General features: G+C 42.6%; 1 protein-coding gene across 1 annotated transcript in view; it reads left to right on the top strand.

Annotated features, from left to right (window-relative positions):
* The window catches only part of CACHD1 (cache domain containing 1), an 88,246-nt gene extending 66,146 nt beyond the window's left edge, over positions 1 to 22,100 (top strand). The window contains exons 8-27 of the mRNA XM_069981378.1: positions 2,930 to 3,079; positions 3,495 to 3,728; positions 5,454 to 5,603; positions 6,852 to 6,975; positions 8,795 to 8,912; positions 9,924 to 10,092; positions 10,172 to 10,314; positions 11,802 to 11,983; positions 12,648 to 12,758; positions 13,641 to 13,763; positions 14,704 to 14,803; positions 14,895 to 15,011; positions 16,188 to 16,348; positions 16,976 to 17,062; positions 17,740 to 17,856; positions 18,355 to 18,506; positions 18,661 to 18,822; positions 19,579 to 19,656; positions 19,735 to 19,836; positions 21,625 to 22,100. Coding sequence (XP_069837479.1) covers positions 2,930 to 3,079; positions 3,495 to 3,728; positions 5,454 to 5,603; positions 6,852 to 6,975; positions 8,795 to 8,912; positions 9,924 to 10,092; positions 10,172 to 10,314; positions 11,802 to 11,983; positions 12,648 to 12,758; positions 13,641 to 13,763; positions 14,704 to 14,803; positions 14,895 to 15,011; positions 16,188 to 16,348; positions 16,976 to 17,062; positions 17,740 to 17,856; positions 18,355 to 18,506; positions 18,661 to 18,822; positions 19,579 to 19,656; positions 19,735 to 19,836; positions 21,625 to 21,866 — 2,822 coding nt within the window. The 3' untranslated portion in view covers positions 21,867 to 22,100. The remainder of the gene's footprint in view (positions 1 to 2,929; positions 3,080 to 3,494; positions 3,729 to 5,453; positions 5,604 to 6,851; positions 6,976 to 8,794; positions 8,913 to 9,923; positions 10,093 to 10,171; positions 10,315 to 11,801; positions 11,984 to 12,647; positions 12,759 to 13,640; positions 13,764 to 14,703; positions 14,804 to 14,894; positions 15,012 to 16,187; positions 16,349 to 16,975; positions 17,063 to 17,739; positions 17,857 to 18,354; positions 18,507 to 18,660; positions 18,823 to 19,578; positions 19,657 to 19,734; positions 19,837 to 21,624) is intronic.

The raw sequence follows: 22,100 nt of genomic DNA on the forward strand, positions 1-22,100 counted from the left end.
CAAACAACCTGTGTACAGGTGTGGCGCTATATTTTTTCTTCCGGAATGGTAAATTTCACTGGGTGACAGGTGCACTTTAAACGGGTTATCCGGGATTAGAAAAACATGGCTTATTTTTGTCCAAAAAGAGCTCCCCCCCCCCTCCCCCAGGACCCAGGTGGTATAAAAATTGCGGAAGAAAGCGGCTTTGGTTTTCCAATCCAGATTAAGATGCGGAGAGATCTGTCAGTCACCAGATGGAATGGCGATCGGGAGGAGAACTACTTTTATACTTTTTTTTTTTTTTTTTTCTCTCCTATGTTTTCTCATATAACTTTTTTGCCACTCGGGTTGTTATTGTATATAGTGAGGATCTATTACCCTCCCATATAACAATGCCGCTCTTTAAAGGGAATACCAGGTAATAATCGGCATGCTTCTTAAATGTTTGCAGAAGGAAACGTCTTCACACAATGCGGTGCCGGCCTCTTTCATCCTGTGCCAGCTCCGAGTTGAGAAGCTCCTGGGCACTGTTTACCCTCCTCATAGAGGGCGGCAATAATTGCCAGGTTCTGCAGTCTGTAAACCTGCTGTCAACTTCAGCAAACAGAGAAGATTAATATCACTGGCATATGAGAACTTGTAGAGGATCCTGCCTGTAGCGGAAAGATGCAGCCAAGCTATAGCAAACTCATACATAGTCTTATTTCTGATAAGACAGGGAGCAGTATTATAGTAGTTATATTCCTGTATATATGAGCAGTATTATAGTAGTTATATTCTTGTATATAGGAGCAGTATTATAGTAGTTATATTCTTGTATATAGGAGCAGTATTATAGTAGTTATATTCTTGTATATAGGAGGCAGTATTATAGTAGTTATATTCTTGTATATAGGGGGCAGTATTATAGTAGTTATATTCTTGTATATAGGAGCAGTATTATAGTAGTTATATTCTTGTATATAGGGGCAGTATTATAGTAGTTATATTCTTGTACATAGGGGGCAGTATTATAGTAGTTATATTCTTGTATATAGGAGTAGTATTATAGTAGTTATAGTCTTGTATATAGGAGTAGTATTATAGTAGTTTTATTCTTGTATACAGGAGCAGTATTATAGTAGTTATATTCTTGTATATAGGAGCAGTATGATAGTAGTTATATTCTTGTATATAGGGGCAGTATTATAGTAGTTATAATCTTGTACATAGGGGGCAGTATTATAGTAGTTATATTCTTGCATATAGGAGCAGTATAATAGTAGTTATACTCTTGTATATAGGAGCAGTATTAAAGTAGTTATATTCTTGTTCATAGAAAGCAGTATTATAGTAGTTATATTCTTGTATATAGGAGCAGTATTATAGTAGTTATATTCTTGTATATAGGAGCAGTATTATAGTAGTTATATTCCTGTATATAGGAGCAGTATTATAGTAGTTATATTCTTGTATATAGGAGCAGTATTATAGTAGTTATGATCTTGTGGAACTCTCTGCCACATGATGTTGTCATGGCCGATTCATTAAATAAGTTCAAGGGAGGCCTGGATGATTTTCTTGAAAAATATAATATTACAAGTTATGGGCATTAGATTTCTGGTGATACGTTGATCCGGGGATTGTTCTGGTTGCCATTGCAGTCGGGGGAGGGGGAGTTTCTCCCTGTGGTGGGGCGTTTGTCTTCTGCCCCATAGGGGTTTTTCGCCTTCCTGGATCAACACAGTAGGATTTTCCTAGGTTGAACCTGATGGACTCTTGTCTTCTTTCAACCTTATTTACTATGTTACTATGTTTGTATGTAAGAGCAGTATTATAGTAGTTATATACTTGTATATAGGAGGCAGTATTATAGTTATATTTCTGGTTTTCTTCACCCACCATTTCTCAGGAAAGCTGCTGATTTCTTTGTTTCAGGGTAAATGCTCTTTAATATATAAAACATCTATTTGGAGACGATGGGGGGGAAAACACTCCAGAATCACTAATAAAACCTCAGCCGCTTTCTGTTGTATGGATATTGCAGCCACAGACCCCACCAGTGTGACATTAGCCCTAAACTAGTCCCCGATGCCTGAACCCGAGACCGCTTGTGCTCGTAATAATGGAGCAGATGTTTATTAATAGAAATGTTTTATGTTTATGTCGCTCCAGATGCTTCCCAATGGGGTTTATAATAAAACATCACAATAAAGCAACGTACGTGTTACAGACCAAGCGTACAATGCACACAATGCTTGGACTGTTTGAACCCTGCATATAAAATAGATATTGTGCGAAATCTGTGCTTCCCTGTATATCCACATGGGGTGTGGTGATCGGCCTAATTTTTTACATATGTTTGTATTCTGCGTATATATGTTACATATGTAGTTTTTGGATATCCTTTTTGCATCCTCTCATGTTACCAAGGAAAACGGATGTTGGATACGGGACTCCTATTCTTAAGGGAATCCCTTTCCTCTTCATGTTGCATTAAGCACAATCTCGCCCCCATTTTAATCCCTTTTGGCATAGATTTTGTACAATATTTAAGCCTGGGTTTAGTTGTTGGTTGTTTGAAAGAAGGCAGAACATGTCTTCCAGTTATAATTTGCTATTAGAAAAAAAAAGTCACGATTTCATATTGCATTGGCAAGGTACTGGTTCTCCTTGAGGATAGAGACTTCCAGGCAGTGCTCCATGGGAAAATATGCAAATTATCTCTGCTCCAGAAGGAAACATTTACAGTACATAAAGAGCTCATTAGCGTTAATTCTAAATTCCCTGATACCAGAGAACAATGGCTAAGTCCCGCCAATTTACCAGACATTTTACAATAGCTTCTTTGTCCTCTATTAAATGGGCGCACATCTTATACGTTTGTTAGCTTCTTGAGGAATGCACGGTTAGCAGAACATATTTGATCATATTGTGAGACGGCTTTTTCCGCTTTCTCTTTCCCCAGATACGGACTTGGCGATTATCTATTTATCGGCTGGAATCACTTCAAAGGATTCCTCAGAAGATGATAAGAAATCCACGCTGAGAGTGATCAATGAAGAGAACAGCCAGCTGAACAACTCCGTCATGATCCTCACGTACGCCATTATGAACGGTGAGACCACACCGCCATTTTTGCAGTGGGGGTTGGGGTGCTTATTATGCTCTTATATATTCATAGTCACTTGTAAGATATCAAGGTTATGCTGTAAATGGTTGTGTTGATGGAAGTTCAAGCTCTGGAATACCAAGAACAGGAGTGTTGGTTTCATGTTTTTAGTATAGAAGTGACCAGGTCGGGCTCTCTGTATCTCCTGTTCACTGTAATGGGGAGTGACCGTGCAAATATGGCCGCCGCTCTGCCAGGAGCAGTGGACAATATCCTCTTGTGGGGGCACCGCCAGTCCCAAGAAAAACAATATCAGTTCTGTTTCTGGTAGAGAAATGGTCGATCTCATGTTTGTTCGCTTCACTCTCTGAATCTCTGACATTTTTTCTTGACTAATTTCTCTCACCGTTTTTCTTCTCAGAGGGGGTGACCGGGCTGAAGGAGTTGGCGTTTCTCCGTGACCTAGCAGAACAGAATTCTGCAAAATATGGCTTCTCTGATAAGAGCGGACATCCCATCACCAAGGGGAGCATGATGGTCCTAAATCAGCTCAGCAACCTGGAGACGACGGTGGGGAGGTTTTATACCAACCTGCCCAACCGCATGATCGATGAGGCAGTGTTCAGCCTCCCGTACTCTGACGAGATGGGTGACGGTGAGTCCTGGATATGGCTGTATGGACACAACATTATAGCTGACAGAACCACAAGTTCTTTGTCCTAGAAACATTGTCACTAGAGATGAGCGAAACTACAGGAAGTTCAGTTTGTGAAACCTTCACATGGCATTTGTCTCTCAGCGGCTGCCAGGGGTAAATGCCGAACATTCAGGGTTTTGCAAACCAAACTTCCTGTAGTTTTGCTCATTTCTAATTGTCACTCAGGCCCATCCATCATTGCGCTGTATTATATGTCTATATATTTTTTTTTTATTGCAGAACTGTCAGTCTAGGAAATCTTTTGATCAAATATGGTAAAGGGGTTGTCCAGCAAAAATCTTTTTCTTTCAGTTCAACTGGTGTCAGTAAGTTATATAGATTTGTAATTTACTTCTATTAAAAATCTCAAGTCTTCCCATACTTATCAGCTACTATATGTCCTGCAGGAAATGTTTTATTTTCTGTCAGACACAGTGCTCTCTGGTGACATCTCTGGCCGAGACAGGAACTGTCCAGGGCAGGAGAGGTTTTCTATGGGGATCATAAAAAACCGAGACAAAGTTCCTGTCTCTGCCAGAGATGTCAGCAGAGAGCACTGTGTCAGACTGAAAATAAAACATTATTTCCTGCAGGATATATAGTAGCTAATAAGTATGGGAAGATTTGAGGTTTTGTAATAGAAGTAAATTAGATATCTATATAACTTTCTCCCATGTATAAACATCCAAGGGTAAACCTCCTTTGTATACAGACCCTAGACTAGAACTCTCCTGTATACAGATCTGCTTAAAAGGGTGTTCCAACTTATTTTTCCCCTCAAATCAATTGGTGTCAGAAAGTTGTATAGATTTGTAATTTACTTGTATCTTCCAGTACTTATCAGCTGCTGTGTGCCCTGCTGGAAGTGGTCTATTCTCTCCAGTCTGACACAGTGCTCTCTGCTGCCTCCTCTGTCCGTGTCAGGAACTTTCCACAGCAGTAGCAAATGCCCATAGAAAACATCTCCTGCTCTGGACAGGACAGAGACACGGACAGAGGTGGCAGCAGAGAACACTCTGTCAGACTGGAAAAAGTACATCACTTCCTGCATGGCATACATAAGTTGATAAGTACTGGAAGATTTGAGATTTTATATAGACGTAACCTTACAAATCTATATAGCTTTTTGACACTAGTCTGACATTCTCCTGCACACCATACCCGTTGCGTGCAGACACCAGACCCGTTGCGTGCAGACACCAGACAGGCCTATTGTGCAGAGCCCAGAATGATATCCCCTATAAATATACCCACAACCGCCTTTATATACAAACACCAGACCAGTGGTCACTTCTGGCCCATTCATCTTCACTTCACTTCTGGTTGTTATCTGCTGCAATGCTCTGGAGTTGTGCAGGAACAGGGAGAGGTGAGTAGGATTAATAAAGGCCCCAATACATTGTAACAATTTGTAGTTGTAGATGACCTCAAAGTCAAGACATGTTTTTATTCACAGAATATAAAGGAGCATGTTTCCGTTCACTGTCAGCAAGCAGTCGTCTTGAGAATGGTGACAAATCGAAACTTATATTATGTTACAAAGCTGCAGGACTTCATTACAGAATGATTAATCTTTAATATAACTTGAAAACTCCTTTAGGGGTTTCTTGGCTTGAGTTTTATCCCAATTGCTGTAATTCTTCCCTCCTGTTGTGTTTAACACCTGCACTCCCTGTGTTTCAGGTCTGATTATGACCGTCAGCAAGCCGTGTTATTTTGGGAACCTTCTCCTGGGAATCGTGGGTGTAGACGTTAACCTCGCTTACATCCTCGAGGACGTTACCTACTACCAGGACTCGCTGGCCTCGTACACATTTCTCATAGATAACAAAGGTATCTTTGTAATCCGGCGAGCAGGATGTGCCGCACCACATACCATTGAAGTGCTGTAACCCTTTGCGAGGCACCGCGTTGTGCTGCTTCCAGGGGCCTTACGTCTGCCTGCAACAATAAACAGTCATCGGCAGAGTATGGCGGCCTATCCTGAAGTAGCCCTGCAACTTGCAAAGTTTGGCCAGGAAACAGATAAATATTAAGTGTCTATGAAAAAATAAAAAAATTTTAAAAATGATTCGCGATCAAATAACATTTGGACCAACCTGTAAGATAAACAACTTGGTAACTGCGGTGCCAAGGAGCTTGGCACGTTAAATGGGATTTTACAACCTTGGCCGAGAGTACAGTCAGCTAGGGCTGGGAGCGGTAAGGGAACATGTGGTTATTTTACGCACTCAAATCTAAGACCACTTTTACAGCTGTCAGGCCCGGGTGTTTTTGTTAAAGGATCGTTTGCAGCAACAGGTCAGCTTACCATTTGGTTGAAAAAAAAAAAAAAAAAACTTCGTAAAAAACCTAGTGGTTCAATTTCCCTGCAGTGCCACCTCTGGAGATGTGGAGTATTACAGCGTTTCTTTTGAAATCAGTGGGTTGTCTGCGTAATACTGTACATGGACATGCTGGGTCCTGCAGAATAGGAGGCGCTCTTTGTAGCTGTTTTGTAGTAGAGAATTCTGAGTTAAGGACCTCTTTATTGAAGGGGTTAATCTAGGATTAGAAAAATATTCATTCTTTCTTTGAGAAACAGCGCCACTCTTGTCCTTACTTTAGGTGAGGCATTACAGCTCAGTAAATGGAGCCGAACTGTAATACCACACACCACCTGAGGAACAGGGGTGTTGCTGTTTTTAGAAGAAAGCAGCTACACTTTTCTAATCCTGGATAACCCCTTTAAATCAGATGTCAGAATTTGCTAGGAGTTGAAGTTTTGCAATAGCCTCGAAATACACAGGTTGGTGAAAAATGGCTTGCTTTTGGCCATGTTTAATGAGGTTATCCAGGATTAGAAAAACATGGCTTCTTTCTTGCAAAAACAGCGCCTCCCATGTCCTCAGGTTGTGAGCAGTATTACAGTTGAGCTCCACTCAATTTCAATGGACCTGAGCTGCAATACTGCACTCAAACTGAGGACAGAAGATAAGGAACTGTTTTTATATGCCTGGATAACTCCTTTTTGGTGCCCCCTTATTTGCAGACAGGACGACAGATCAACATATTTTTGACATTACGTTTCTTTCCGCCAAGGTTACACGTTGATGCATCCGTCGCTGACCCGGCCGTATCTGCTGGTGGAGCCCCCCCTGCACACAGATATCATCCATTATGAGAACATACCTAAATTTTCACTTGTTCGGCAGAATATTCTCAGGTAACATCATATAGTCTGATGGGCAAATGTATATGATGATATATCTAGTATGAGCAAATAGGTTACGTCTAGGGTTTGCAGGCATCCATATAAATGAAATCATGAATTGATTAAACCCTTAAGTTGTGGGAGGGACACAAACTTTCCCCAAAGGCAGGTGTTGGAACTGGGAGGACTAGGCATGTTGGATTTCTCTATACCCAATGTTTTGTTCCTACAGAAGATTAGCTGCTGCCGGTGTGGAGTCTGGCAGCGGCTTCTCCCCCGTCCATATTGAAAACACAGACATGCTCAGCCAAGCCAAGTGTTCAGTGTTATAGGGGAGTCAGGAGGCATAGCTGCCGGCCACCTTTAGATCTGCAGATGATATGGGGGTGTCCGTAAAAAGTACACATTTTATTACATTGCCTTCAGAGTTTATTTCAGAGGGAGCTTTACTGGAATTTTATATGGCAGAAACTTGACAAAGGCAAATATGACACAAATATTCCATTACTGCTCGGCAAACATAAAACTGGAACAATTTAACGTGTCCCTGAAGTGGCTTTGATGGCTGAGAGTGAGAAATTCTCCATATGTCCGAGTCATGTAGAGACTGAGCGAGAGTCAATAAACACTCGGGTCTGCAGACTTTGAAGCCCCAACAGAAAGTTTATCTAAAGCTCCTTGTATTCTTATCTCGTGTGGATCATAGATTATACAAGAATATAACTACTATAATACTGGTCCTATGTACAAGAATATAACCACTATAATACTGGTCCTATGTACAAGAATATAACTACTATAATACTGGTCCTATGTACAAGAATATAACTACTATAATACTGCCTCCTATATACAAGAATATAACTACTATAATACTGCTCCTATATACAGGAATATAACTACTATAATACTGCTCCTATATACAAGAATATAACTACTATAATACTGGTCCTATGTACAAGAATATAACCACTATAATACTGGTCCTATGTACAAGAATATAACTACTATAATACTGCCTCCTATATACAAGAATATAACTACTATAATACTGCTCCTATATACAGGAATATAACTACTATAATACTGCTCCTATATACAAGAATATAACTAATATAATACTGCTCCTATATACAGGAATATAACTACTATAATACTGCTCCTATATACAGGAATATAACTACTATAATACTGCTCCTATATACAAGAATATAACTACTATAATACTGCCTCTATATACAAGAATATAACTACTATAATACTGCTCCTATATACAGGAATATAACTACTATAATACTGCTCCTATATACAAGAATATAACTACTATAATACTGCTCCTATATACAAGAATATAACTACTATAATACTGCCCCTATATAAATGAATATAACTACTATAATACTGCCCCTATATAAATGAATATAACTACTATAATACTGCTCCTATATACAAGAATATAACTACTATAATACTGCTATATACAGGAATATAACTACTATAATACTTCATTTTGGGGTAATTATATGTATCTGGACATGTAGGGGATTATTTTATCTGGCTGGGGTCTTCATATTGCTTTTCTTTGTGTGTGTGGTATTATTTCTGGTGTGAATCTGGTTTGCAGTATGTGTGTATTTCTTAATTTTCATTTCCGTGTCCAATGCATGGAATAGCGAGTGTGCGGCTGTATTGTGATCTATATTCGCCCTGCAGTTGAGCTGACAGATGATGCCAATCCTCAGAGCTGTGGATAGATGTTGTAAGGTCTCTGTCAGAGCTGACTCCTCTGTTTGTTAGCATGAGACATATCGGTGTCTTTTTTCCTCCGCAGCCTCCCTCTGGGCAGTCAGATTATTACGGTGCCTGTGAATTCCTCCCTGTCTTGGCACGTCAACAAGCTGCGAGACCCTGGGAAGGAGGCATACAATGTCAGCTATGCCTGGAAAATGGTAAGACCCTGCTAACTGCCTGAATTGTAATCCTATTCATTGTGATAAATGCAGGAGGGAGGAATCCCCATGATATGCTATCCTGATTTTCCCACTTGAAAACCTTTATCAAGCTTAAAGCCTAATAAAGCTTTTCCAGACTCCCAATTTCTATCAATGGGGCAATCCATCTTTATACAGTTTTATATTATTGCACTATATGTACATAGTGAGCATAGATATAGAGGCTTCAACTTAAGCTTTTTATATTACGTTTGATAAAAAAACTTTTTCATATTCCCTACATTACTTATACTGTATTTTACTCCAGAGCTGCACTCACTATTCTGCTGGTGGAGACACTGTGTACATACATTACATTACTTATCCTGTACTGATCCTGAGTTTCATCCTGTATTATACTCCAGAGCTGTACACACTATTCTGCTGGTGGGGTCACTGTGTATATACATTATATTACTTATCCTGTACTGATCCTGAGTTATATCCTGTATTATACTCCAGAGCTGCACTCACTATTCTGCTGGTGGGGTCACTGTGCACATACATTACATTACTTATCCTGTACTGATCCTGAGTTATATCCTGTATTATACTCCAGAGCTGCACTCACTATTCTGCTGGTGGGGTCACTGTGTATATACATTATATTACTTATCCTATACTGATCCTGAGTTATATCCTGTATTATACTCCAGAGCTGCACTCACTATTCTGCTGGTGGGGTCACTGTGCACATAGATTACATTACTTATCCTGTACTGATCCTGAGTTCCATCCTGTATTATACTCCAGAGCTGCACTCACTATTTTGCTGGTGGGGGTCACTGTGTACATACATTACATTACTTATCCTGTACTGATCCTGAGTTCCATCCTGTATTATACTCCAGAGCTGCACTCACTATGCAAATCCCTGGAGGGGGCTCTGTGTAGACACTGAACAAGCAGGGAATGCTTGGAGAGTTACATTCTTTGATACCACTGTTCTGTTCTCTGCTTTGGCTGCAGGTCCAGGACACCTCCTTTATCCTATGTATTGTGGTAATTCAGCCAGAAATACCGGTCAAGCAGCTGAAGAACCTGAACACGGTGCCCAGCAGTAAGCTCCTGTACCACCGCCTGGACCTCCTGGGTCAGCCCTCCGCCTGCCTCCATTTCAAGCAGCTGGCTACACTAGGTAATGGATGGGTACAGCTGATCCTCTTTTCCTTCTCTGAGACATATTCCATCTGCTGACCATCCGCTTGGTTTTACAGAGAGTCCTACTGTCATGTTGGCTGCTGGAAGTTTCTCCTCTCCTTATGAGCATCTAAGTCAACCGGAAACGAAGCGCATGGTGGAGCACTACACAGCGTATCTCAGCGATAACACTCGGCTTATCGCAAACCCTGGTCTCAAGGTTGGTCTGGAGAGAGTTCCTGTGTCTGAGCTCTGTCAGCTTGGTGTGCTGCTTTATGTTGTGCCGGAGTCGCTTTCACTCTAGTAGCCTAAACCATCTAAACTCCATTGTTCTTGGTGACAGCGCCACCTAGTGGTTTCCTGCTGTTGTCAACACCAGAAAGTGGAGAAGTGATTGGAATGAGTGCAAATTTTTATCCTTTTATCAATGGAAAAATGGATCCAGACATAATAATACTGATCCCCATAGAACGTATATGTTAAACGGACTCCAAAAACGTAGCGTGACCCCAGCCTAATTTTATAAATTTCATACTGTAAATCCACACCAGTATTTTAGTGCTGGTTTTACATCTGTAACCTTTTCATCTCATCTGAATGTACACTATGGAGGTTGGGAATTGGCACACAGAAGGGTTGTCACAACGCCACAAGTTTTGGGGAGCAGAGACCTCCTTCCTCTAGACTGGGAGATGTGATTTCAGCTCCTGTTCTATTGTTTCTAGTGTACTTAAAGGGGTACTCTTTGAGGTGGTGGTGGTGCGGTTATAATTAAAAAAAAGTCTTTCTACAGCTGTCCCCATGCCCACGCAATGCAGAGTCATCGCTCACTGTCCCCGCTGGTCCTGTGAGGTAATGGTCTCTGCTCTGAAATGCCCATTCAGCCACTCAGTGAGTGAGGCTGGACTTTGCTACAGTCATTGACCAGCAGATCGGGTAGTTCCTGTGGGGACAAAACAGGAACTTGAGAGATTTAGGAGTCCGAATGGTGAGAGAGAGTCTGTGGGGGCACAGGGATGGATAAGTAGGACTTCTTCATTATGTCCTTCCCCCCCGTTTTTTTTACAGTTGCCCGGAATACCTTTCTAAGTCTTAATGTTTATTAAAATAGTATTATTAAAAGGGTACTTCTGTCTGACTAGGTTATAGTATAGGGTATAACTAGCTATTCACTGCTGGGGCCCAACGTGATCTCGAGAACAGTAACCCACTAGACTGGAGTGCTAGTGTGCGCATATACGCACTGTTGAGATTGTGAGGGGCCCTTTTGGTCGGAGCCCCCAATGATTAGCTAGTTATCCCCTATCCTGTCCTCTAATGAGGGGATACCTTTGTAAGAGAGTAATACCCCTTTAACACAATGTCCAACAGAGGAAATTGATAGCTGCCTTATAACATTCATTGATGACTGTGTTGGGATATGGGGGTGTCAGGTTACAGGCACGGGGATAGTGTAAAGACTACGGATCCCATAGTGCTGCAGAGATGTCATAGATCACCATCTACAGCCTACTGTACCTGGCCTATAGGTTTTCTCTACTTAATCTTCTTAAGGATTCCCTATCTCCATTTTAATATTTGATCCGGATTAAGTCTATATAATGTAGCATTAACTTTTGTTAGTCTTTTCTGCCGTATCTCGGCAGATTAATATCCTTTCATGGCACTCTTTAATGCTCCCCCGCCATGCTTGTCTTTATCTTGCAGTTTTCTGTCAGAAATGAAGTCATGGCTACCAGTCACGTCACCGATGAATGGATGAGACAGATGGACATGAGTAGTCTGAACAGTTACATTGTCCGCCGTTACATAGCAACACCCAATGGGGTGCTCCGAATATACCCGGGGTCTCTCATGGACAAAGCATTTGATCCCACCAGGAGACAATGGTAAGCCCCGGCGCTCATTACTTCTGCAGTGTCTGTGGCAGCAGATACAGGGTCACCGCTGCTCTTTTTTCAGTATTATATCTCGTGCAGTTTTTCTTCACCAAAAAAGCTTGGCTGAAAATAGAAAGTGGCGATTGTTCTTGGCAGTGTGGACAGACACTTTTATCACATATACATTGTTTACTGCTACGTTGTACCCAGTGCCTGGCTCAGAACAGGGGTCTCCAACCTGAGGCTGGCTAGCTGTTGTATAATCACAACTCCCAGCAGGTGTGATAGTCTGCAACACCACACTCCGCTCTAGAGAACAGTGAATTCCAACCTGTGGGACACTGGCTGTTGCAAAGCTTTATTTCCCAGCAATATACAGCACCCCATTCCACCCTCTAAAGCAGGAATTGGCAGTCGTTGACCATCCAGCTGTTGCAAAACTACATTTCCCATCATGCCTGGGCAGCCAAAGCTTTAGCTGTCCAGGCATGATGGGAATTGTAGTTTTGCAACAGCTAGAGGGCAATGGTTCCCCATCCCTCCTCGAGGGCAATGGTCTCTAGAGCAAGTCTTCTCCAACTCAATCATTGCATACTGGGGTTCATGGTTGTGCAATGTATGTTGTGTGCTGTACCTTTTATTCTTCTAGATTTTTTTTTTTTTTTTTTTTAAGGTATCTCCATGCATTGGCCAATCCAGGACTTATCACATTCACCGGACCGTACCTGGATGTGGGAGGCGCTGGTTACGTTGTCACCATAAGTCACACCGTCCAGTCCTCCAAGTAAGTGCAGCCTGCTTTCAGAGCATGGGGGAGCAGAATAATAGTAATGTTTGATTGTTAAAGTTTTCACACACAACCTCTTAGGGGAGATTTAGGAAAGGGTGTAAGTAAATATACACCTGGTGTAAACTGCCCACAGCAGCCAATCACAGCTCAGCCTTCAGCTCTGGTAAAATAAAAGAGAAACTGTGATTGGTTGCTGTGGGCAGTTTACACCAGGTGTATTTTTACACCCTTTCATAAATCTCCCCACTTGTTTCTACTTTTTTATTCTGTTACATGTAGAACATCATGTTTTTTAAGAATTGGAGTCTGATCCACTTAATTTTAGCCGTAAGCATTCTCCATGATGCTTGCCTTCCTTCTGCACAGTGTAGCCAGGCCTACACCTCTGCCCTTTAGTATTTGCCCTTCCCTATGTTATGGTGCTATAGACTGGGGAATGATTCTGCAGAATATGGATACTTGATGAATTTACATAAAGTTGCCTCTTGTTACAATATTCCATCCCTTGGGTCATTGGGGATTGACCTCCACCACTGGGACCGCCACCAATCATGAGAGTGAAGGGACAGCATTGCTGCTTTAGTTTTGCATTCCCTTATCTTTTCCCTTGCAGTTGACCTCATTCACTTTGATAGAGCTGTACTACATAATCATTGGAAACACGGCACACCAGCTCTACAGTCCTTAATTCTCTGGGTCCTTTGCAAGTATCAGACCCCCACCGATCATAGAGTGATAGCATACCCTAGCAGTAAGATTGGAATACCCATTTAAAGAACATCAAAAATGTATAATACAATACATAACGTCTTGAAAAAACGTCTTGAAAAACTTTTATGTAGATGTTAATAAGTCATCCATGTCTGCTATCTTCAGTTTACAGGTCTCCTCTGGTCACACTGTTGCTGTCATGGGCATTGACTTTACCCTGCGATACTTCTACAAGGTTCTGATGGAGCTGCTTCCAGTGTGTAACCAAGATGGCGGCAACAAAATAAGGTTAGATCTCTCAGGGTGTTAGGGCCCTATTCCACGGGACGCTTATCGTTCAGATTATCAATAAATCGTTCGAATCTAAACGATATTTGTTCGGTTGAATAGCAGTTAACAACTAACGACCGAACGAGAAATCGTTGATCGTTTAATAAGACCTGGACCTATTTTTATCATTGCTCGTTCGCAAATCGTTCGCAATAGCGACGACAAGATGACCGCAAGAACGATCATAAGTAACGATTATCTTTCCATGTAAATGGGTGAACGATTTCAGGTCCTTCGCAATAGCGGTCGTTTTTATCGTTAACTATTATGCGAACGATAATCGTCCCCTGGAATAGGGCCCTTACTGTCCCTTCATACAATGTCATTATGTGGGGGCAAGAAACTGGTAGCCACTTACATAACATTATTTAAAGGGGCATTCTGGTTTTAGAAAATAAAGCTCATTCAATTGATTGTTTTTTTTCTGTATCAATTTCTCTATCATAGTGAGAATCCAGGGGGATCAGTGTTGGTCTCAGCACTGAGATACTGACCAATCAAAACTTTTGATGTGTCTGTGCGCCATGTCTTTAAATGACAGTAACTCTTTAATACAAACCTTCATTGTTAACATTGAGGGACTGATAACCCGTCCTCATTACAGCACACGTCTATGAGCAGTTCCCATTTATTGACAGTAAGTAGAGATCTTGAAACGCAAAGTAAATTAGGAAGTTGGAGAACTTTTCATTCTTTACTGTTTTTTGCTGTCATTGACACCTACAGTCCTGTTATTCGGCTGCTTTCACCTTTGTGCATGTCTCATTCTCCGGGCCTGTGCATTCCTCAGGCTCAGTCACCCATGCGTGGGATACTATTAGCAAACCTGAGCTGATCTTCAAAGAATTCCTTTTCTCCCATCCCCCCATGTTCTGACTGATTGCCATTACTCTTATAGGTGCTTCATCATGGAGGACAGAGGTTACCTGGTAGCTCATCCTACACTCATTGACCCAAAAGGCCACGCTCCGGTGGAGCAGCAGCACATCACTCATAAGGTACCCATCACCACCCCTCCTTATCCTGTCCCCCCTTGGGGTTCAAAAATCACATCACTACAGCTCCCCATTTCTTCCTTATTCCTCCCAGGAACCTCTGGTTGCCAACGACATCCTCAATCACCCCAATTTTGTCAAGAAGAATCTGTGCAACAGCTTCAGCGACAGAACCGTCCAGAGATTCTACAAGTTTAATACCAGCCTCGTGGTGAGTCTTTTGATGGCTTCTCGGACTTTCCGCGATAATGAGCGTCTCCAGATCATTATCGAGATGTAGCCAACAAAAGCCTTGTGTCTCCTGACCTAGTTTTATCCTGTAAAATCCTCAGACAATGCACACATCTGAAACGTCCTGGAAGCGATAGGCAATTGGGTTCAGTGTGAAAGTTCACGTAGATTGCGTTAAAATTTCTCATTAAATCAATGGTTTCTACCATGTGACGCTTCAGATGTTTGAAAACTACAACTCCCAGCCTACCCTGCCTAGGGAAATGGCACTGAGAGTTGTAGTTTTGCAACAGCTGTTGAGTCACAGTAAAAGGCCATTGCTTTATATCCTTGTATCTACAATGTTAATTCTTGGGATTTCAGGGCACATTTTATAACGGATAAAGCATTGATATTAGGGAAATAAAACAATGGCCTTGGCAGCGGGTCACCACAGTTGCAAAACTACAATACCCAGCTTGCCCTGGTAGCTAGAATGTTGAGATTGTGGCTGTAAAGTAGTTGTTCCCATCTGTGACTCTCCAGCTGCTGCAAAACATTAACTCCCAGTATGCTCTGGCAGCCGAAGTGTTAACATTGTGGGTATATATAAATGGCTTCTTATCTGTGGTTCCAAACTTTAACTCCCACCATGTTCTGATAGCTGAAAAGCAAGCCACGTTGTTTTATATCTACAATGTTAGCACTTTGGCTCTCATGGCGTGTTGGCATTTGTAGTTTGGCAATAGATAGTCAAAGGTAAGGACCATTACCACACTTTAGCTTTCAGAGCATGCTGGGAATTGTAGTATTGCAAGTGCTGCTTTATATCCACAATGTTAACACATTAGCTGGCACAGCATGCTGGGAGTGGTAGTTTGCAGCAGGTGGAGCTCCACAGATAAGGCCCATTGCTTTATATCCACCTTGGTAACATTTAAGCTGTCAGCATACTGGGTGTTCTAGTTTTACAACAGATTGAGCCACGAATAAGTGTCATTGCTTTAGATCCCTATTAGACAGTCGCATAAATAGCATTTCCCTAATACTAGTTATGGGAGCAGGGAGCATGAAATTCCCTGCCTCTTCTGTTCTCGTATACCTCACTTCTTCCTGTGATGGGGAGATTTAGTATAACAAGATTACTGATGTAACCCATCTTTCTTTCTCTCCTTAGGGGGATCTGACCAATCTCGTCCACGGCAGCCACTGCTCCAAGTACCGACTGACCAGGATCCCGGGCACCAATGCTTTTGTGGGGATTGTGAATGAGACTTGTGATTCCCTGGCGTTCTGTGCCTGCAGCATGGTGGACCGACTGTGTCTGAATTGTCACAGGTAGGTCAGGGGTAGAATCCATTACTTGCCAGCGAGTCAGGATTTTCCAGTGTTGTGCAAGTATCTGGTAATCACTACAACTTTCTAATACACTTGAGTTGCACTTTCTTGCCCTTTTCGAGATCTCTGCTTAGTACAATTTGAATGTAAACAATCCACTAAAAACCTTACAGACCTTAGGCTGCGTTCACACTGAGCAAAAGAGGCCGAAATTCCGAGCGGAGTCCCTGCCGCGGACTCTGCTCGGAATCCCGACGCTCTCCGCTCAAATGGGCCCTATATTGTACGTAAGATTGAGACAGCGAGGCAGGTGGGATTCCAAGTGGAGTATGCAGCGAGGATTCTGCTTTGAGTTTCCTCCTCTTTTCCTCAGTGTGAATGCCCCCTGAGAGGGGTTGTCCTGGGAGAGGCCTTGTTTTGGAGATGGCAGAGGAAGGGGTGATTAACAGTAATAATCTACATATTCAAAAAGGATCTCTGCCTGGAAAACCCCCTCATCTTTCTCACAGCATTAGAATTATTAACCCACCCATCTGTAGTACATGTGTCCTACTTTGCTGCAATTTTATTTTGTGCACTTACAGAAGTTAGTTACATGGTTACTCACTGTTATTTTCTGGCTCATAGGATGGAGCAGAATGAGTGTGAATGTCCCTGTGAGTGCCCCCTGGAGGTCAATGAGTGTACCGGCAACCTAACAAATGCAGAAAGCAGGTAAGAGCCTGGTTCATCCACTGATGTTTGTAAGGACTGCTAAAACCACTGTGCTTTGCCAAACATGGCAGATTACAGCGGTTTCTAAAAGTAGTGACCCCATCAATAACAAATGTTTCAATTAGGCTGCAAAATTAGGTCACTGTCTATGCCTGCTATAGCTTTGCATCACCAGCAGGTGGCAATACACAACTTTCAAAAAGTCAGTGATGGGTCTATTCACAATGATTATTCGGTAAGCATTCTCCATTGATGCCCCAACCTATGCAGCGTTATATTTTGCCTGTAGGCTGCCATCTTTTTTTCTTTTTTTTTTCAAAGGTTTTTACATGGCATGCATTGTTTTGTGGGTGACTGGCAGCCTATGGATACACTTGCTGTTTTTGCCATGTCAATCTCATAACCCTGCAGCTGTTAGAAAACTACAATTCCCGTCATGCCTGGACAGCCAAAGCTTTAGAGATGATGGCAACTGTAATTTTGCAATAGATGGGGGGCCGCAGTTTGACTCCTCTGGTATACTATAATGTCCAGCAGAGGACTCCCATCAGCTGCTCACAGTGGACTGATCCCTTATTGCTGGAGTTTGAAGCATTTTGGATTTATCTAGTGTTTACTAGTGTATTACCAGTTACTATGACTATAAAATATTCAATATTTTCCTCTACCTTCCCCAGGAACCCAAGCTGTGAGGTCCACCAGGAGCCCATGACATTCACAGTTCTGGATCCCAACCTTCAGGATGCCCTGGCACAGTGTGTCAACACCGGATGCACCCAGCGGACGGACAGCGGGTACTGTGATGGTTACTAATACACATGATATATTCTTTCAGGAGATGGTGAATACATTTAGAGGGGTCAAAAACTTCATTCATGAATAAGAAGTTACTTTGGAATATAAACCTTGTTGCAATTTTGGGCCATTATCCAATTCTTAGAAGGCTGCCTGCAGTGTAAAGAATGGTGGTTGTAATGGCTACCTTTAGCATCCTTCCATACAGTAGAAATACTTTTTCTTCTAGTGTATACGGGATATATTAGTGTGCAGATACTTGACGTTTATTGGCACACTTAGCTATTTTTTCAAAAAGGTGTAAAACTATGGAGAAGCTCACAGCAAAGTACAAGCAAACAGGAAAAGTGGTCATTTTCTAATGTTAAAGGAGTTTTCCATGTAAATCATTTTTCTTACTGGTCCTTGGGTACACTTTAGACCCAAACAGGTTATAGTTTTTGGTTGATCATTTACTTATGTGTCCACCAGAACTAACATCCTTCTCTCTACTATAGTTTTTGCTTCGGTGTACTGGACTGTGAGTGGTGTATGGTGGACAGCGATGGGAAAACCCACCTGGACCGTCCGTACTGTGCCATCCAGAAGGAATGCTTTGGTGGCATTGTCGGAGCCAAGAGCCCTTATGCTGATGACCTGGGCTCCATTGGTAAGATGTACACTGAGCACTGGTTGCGTTACTGAAATGCAAATCTAGAGGGGGTGTAGATTGAGATTTTAGGCATTTAGGTCTTGTGTGGGTAAAAAAAATAAAAATAGAATTAATAATTTTTTAACCCTTTTGTCTGTGTCATGTCCTGCAGGTGATGAAGTGATTACACTGAATATGATAAAGAGCGCCCCCGTTGGTCCGGTAGCCGGAGGTATAATGGGTTGTATAATGGTGCTGGTCCTTGCCGTCTACGCTTACAGACATCAGATTCACCGCAGAAGCCACCAGCACATGTCCCCGCTGGCAGCACAGGGTAAGTAAACTCTTTAATACACAACAAGATTACTTTACTAGATGAGAAAGCAAAGGGTAACACCAACATGGTTTAGAGTCAATTTAACTGGGCACTGTCAAAAAAAAAAGAAGGCTATGTTCACACTACGTAAAACTACGGCCGTAGTTTTGAGGGGTGGAACATAGCCTTATTTTCAATGGGATCCCGGCCGGAGCATACAGACATCGTATACGCTCAGGCCGGGATCCCATGCGGCGCCGGAAAAAACTGACTGTCAGTTCACACAGTGAAGCAAGCGGCTCGCTTCACTGTGGGCTATGGGAAGCTCTGATGCGGGTGGGCGCTGATGCGCCCGCATCAGAGATCCGCGGACGGAAATATCACCCGGCCGGTTGTGTGAACATAGCCTTGATGTGTTAGACATAAACATTTTGATCGGTCAAGGTTTAAGTGTTCAGAACTCAACGGACTAGGAGAACCAGCTGAGAAAAGTATACATGCAGCACATTCACTCCTGGGTCTGTCACGTGACCTAGATGGACTTCAATACAAGTCTATTGGGAGATCACACGGCCCATAAAAAGGGTATAGTTGTATATAAGAGCACTGTTCTACCTCTGTTGGCCTAGGGAAAGCGGGGCCTCAGGATAAGTCCTTTAGCTGTCTCTAGTATTGCAGTCCCATTTACAGAAATACTGTGACACAGACAGAGTCTGCGCCATTTCTGGAGAGAGAAAAAAGTGCATTTATCTCACTCCCATCCCCTCTCCACAGAGATGTCCGTGCGTATGTCCAACCTAGAAAATGACCGTGACGAGCGAGACGACGACAGTCATGAAGATCGTGGAATCAGTGAGTAACTTACCGTCTTATAACACCAGTAACAGGTGTGTGTACAGTGACCTAACCCTGCTGCCATTCCTCCCCCAGTCAGTAACACCCGCTTCATAGCAGCAGTGATTGAAAGACACGCGCACAGCCCGGAGCGGCGGCGGCGTTACTGGGGGCGATCGGGAACAGAAAGCGATCACGGTAAGTAATGAAGTAGAGTGGTGATCTGTGCTGAATGTTCACTTCTCTGCTCGTAAGCTGGCGATTCAAGATCTCTGCTGCTGTCAGTGAGTGGAAACCCCTTTAAAGTGTAAATCAGAAAGTTGTTCAACTTCCCCCTATTGGTGATCTCCAGTAGTCATGTGACCAAACTACATAGATATATATAATTATTTATATTTTATAATTATTTCTATCATACCACTGCATAACGCCACTACCACTGCAGACCATGTAAGTAATTAGTGTACAGTTACATTTAGTGACTCTCAGGTGATGTTGGAGTCATTGACTTTTACATGTCCATCTGGCTCAGACCGCCATGATGACACAATAGAACAAGTCTCTGCAGAATCTTCCAGGCTAACCCCTTAGGGTCCTATTACTTTATATCGTTTTGTGTAAAAATCATGTTGAAAGGCATAGATCGGCAACGGTGCACAATGTTGCCTGATCGCTGTCTCTGAGCATGTTTTAAAACCCTGATGGCGATAGCGACAGTCTGCTGCCCGTTACTACGTGCAATAGGAGCGACGGCAATAGACCAGCCACTGTCTTCTATGGGTCACCCCTTCCCCGTAAAAAGTTTGTGTGTCTGTGCGGGGTGACTGGGTTGGGGGAGACGGGGTACATAATTTCTTTTAATACAGGTCCCCCCAGTATAGAAGTGCACCCCAAGAAGTAGTTTCCATCAGTATACAAGTACTACAGTAGGTAGTGTCCCCAGTATGTAGTTTCCTCAGTATTTTTTCTCGTCTTTGTTCTCCCAATACTTCAGTAGAAAACCTGAAATCACATGATGAAAAAGATCACAGGATAAAAAACACCAGTATTTACACTAAAATGAGAAAACACCAGAAACCAGCAAGAACTGCATTCATTGTAATAAATGGACATGGAATAATTGTGTAACTTCCGTGCTAGAGAAAATAATACATTCACACAGTCATAAATAATCCTCTAAATATAGTGTCAGCTAATGCAAAGCGTGCCACCGTAACCAAATGTTATTGTCTTCCTCTTTGTGTGCCCAGTAACCCGCAATAAACTATTGACATTCCACTTCCTATTCAGTAGCAGTAATAATACAGATGGCTCTGGCCCAGATCCCAAACCAATGACTGTGGAGGCAGGGCAGCTATTAGTGATCAGGAGGATCTTGCATGAAGACTCTGATCTGTCCTCTCCAGGGATGATAAGGCCCTATTACACCAAGTGATTATCAGCCGTATTTGGCCGATTATCGTCTGTTATGTCCGATAATAGCTTGGTGTAAGCGCAACAATCAGCGAACATGCACAGTGTCGGCTGATCATTGTCTTTCAACATGTTGGGAAAAATCTAGAATAATGGCGATGGTCTGCTGGCCGTCACTTTGTGTAATACGACCTTCAGCAGCAGACAGACGTTATCTCCTAAGGGCTCCCCATACGATCTAAAGATTGTCCAGGGAGCCCCTCCAGGAGCTCCCTCCTCCCCATTTGCTCTTACCTGCTCGCTGTTGGGGCATCTGATAGCGCCGGCAGCAAGCGGGGAACGAGGAGAAGCGAGCATGATCTGACCGGTTTTCACTCGCTTGCTACTCCAGATCGCCCCATGCCCATGTACATTGTGACAACTGCAAAAATTTGAAGCGTTGCCATCAATTTCCAAATTTTTCCTTTTTTTTTTTGTGGGGGGGGGGGGGGATCAGAACATTGAAAAAATTATAGGGATATGGAAATGTTTTCCGATGTGTGTTTCAGTATATGATGATTCTGTCTCCATTAGGCTACAGTACTATGAGTCCACAGGAAGACAGCGAGAACCCTCCATGTAACAACGACCCATTATCTGCGGGGGTGGATGTGGGCAACCACGACGAGGACCTAGAACCCGATACCCCACCCCAGACTGCGGCTCTGTTGAGCCACAAGTTCCACCACCACTATAGACTCCACCACCCAACGTTACACCACAGCCATCACCTACAGGCGGCGGTCACCGTGCATTCTGTAGACGCAGAGTGTTGATGAACCACATAGAACGAGACCCTTGGTGCTGCTGTCGCCACATGTACGGGACCACCTTACATGGCGCCAAACAATGCAAACCTTTCTTACGGACCTCTGCGGTCTTACTTCTTGCCTTGGATGAAGGGACCTCGACTGCAACTCCCAATGGGACTGTAACGTTTTCAGAATTGAGCTGGAAAAGAAATATGTAAATCAGAGGAAATATTTCTTTTTTTTTTTTTTTTTTTTTTT

Source organism: Dendropsophus ebraccatus, chromosome 8, assembly GCF_027789765.1.
Source record: "Dendropsophus ebraccatus isolate aDenEbr1 chromosome 8, aDenEbr1.pat, whole genome shotgun sequence".
Taxonomy (NCBI): Eukaryota; Metazoa; Chordata; class Amphibia; order Anura; family Hylidae; genus Dendropsophus; species Dendropsophus ebraccatus.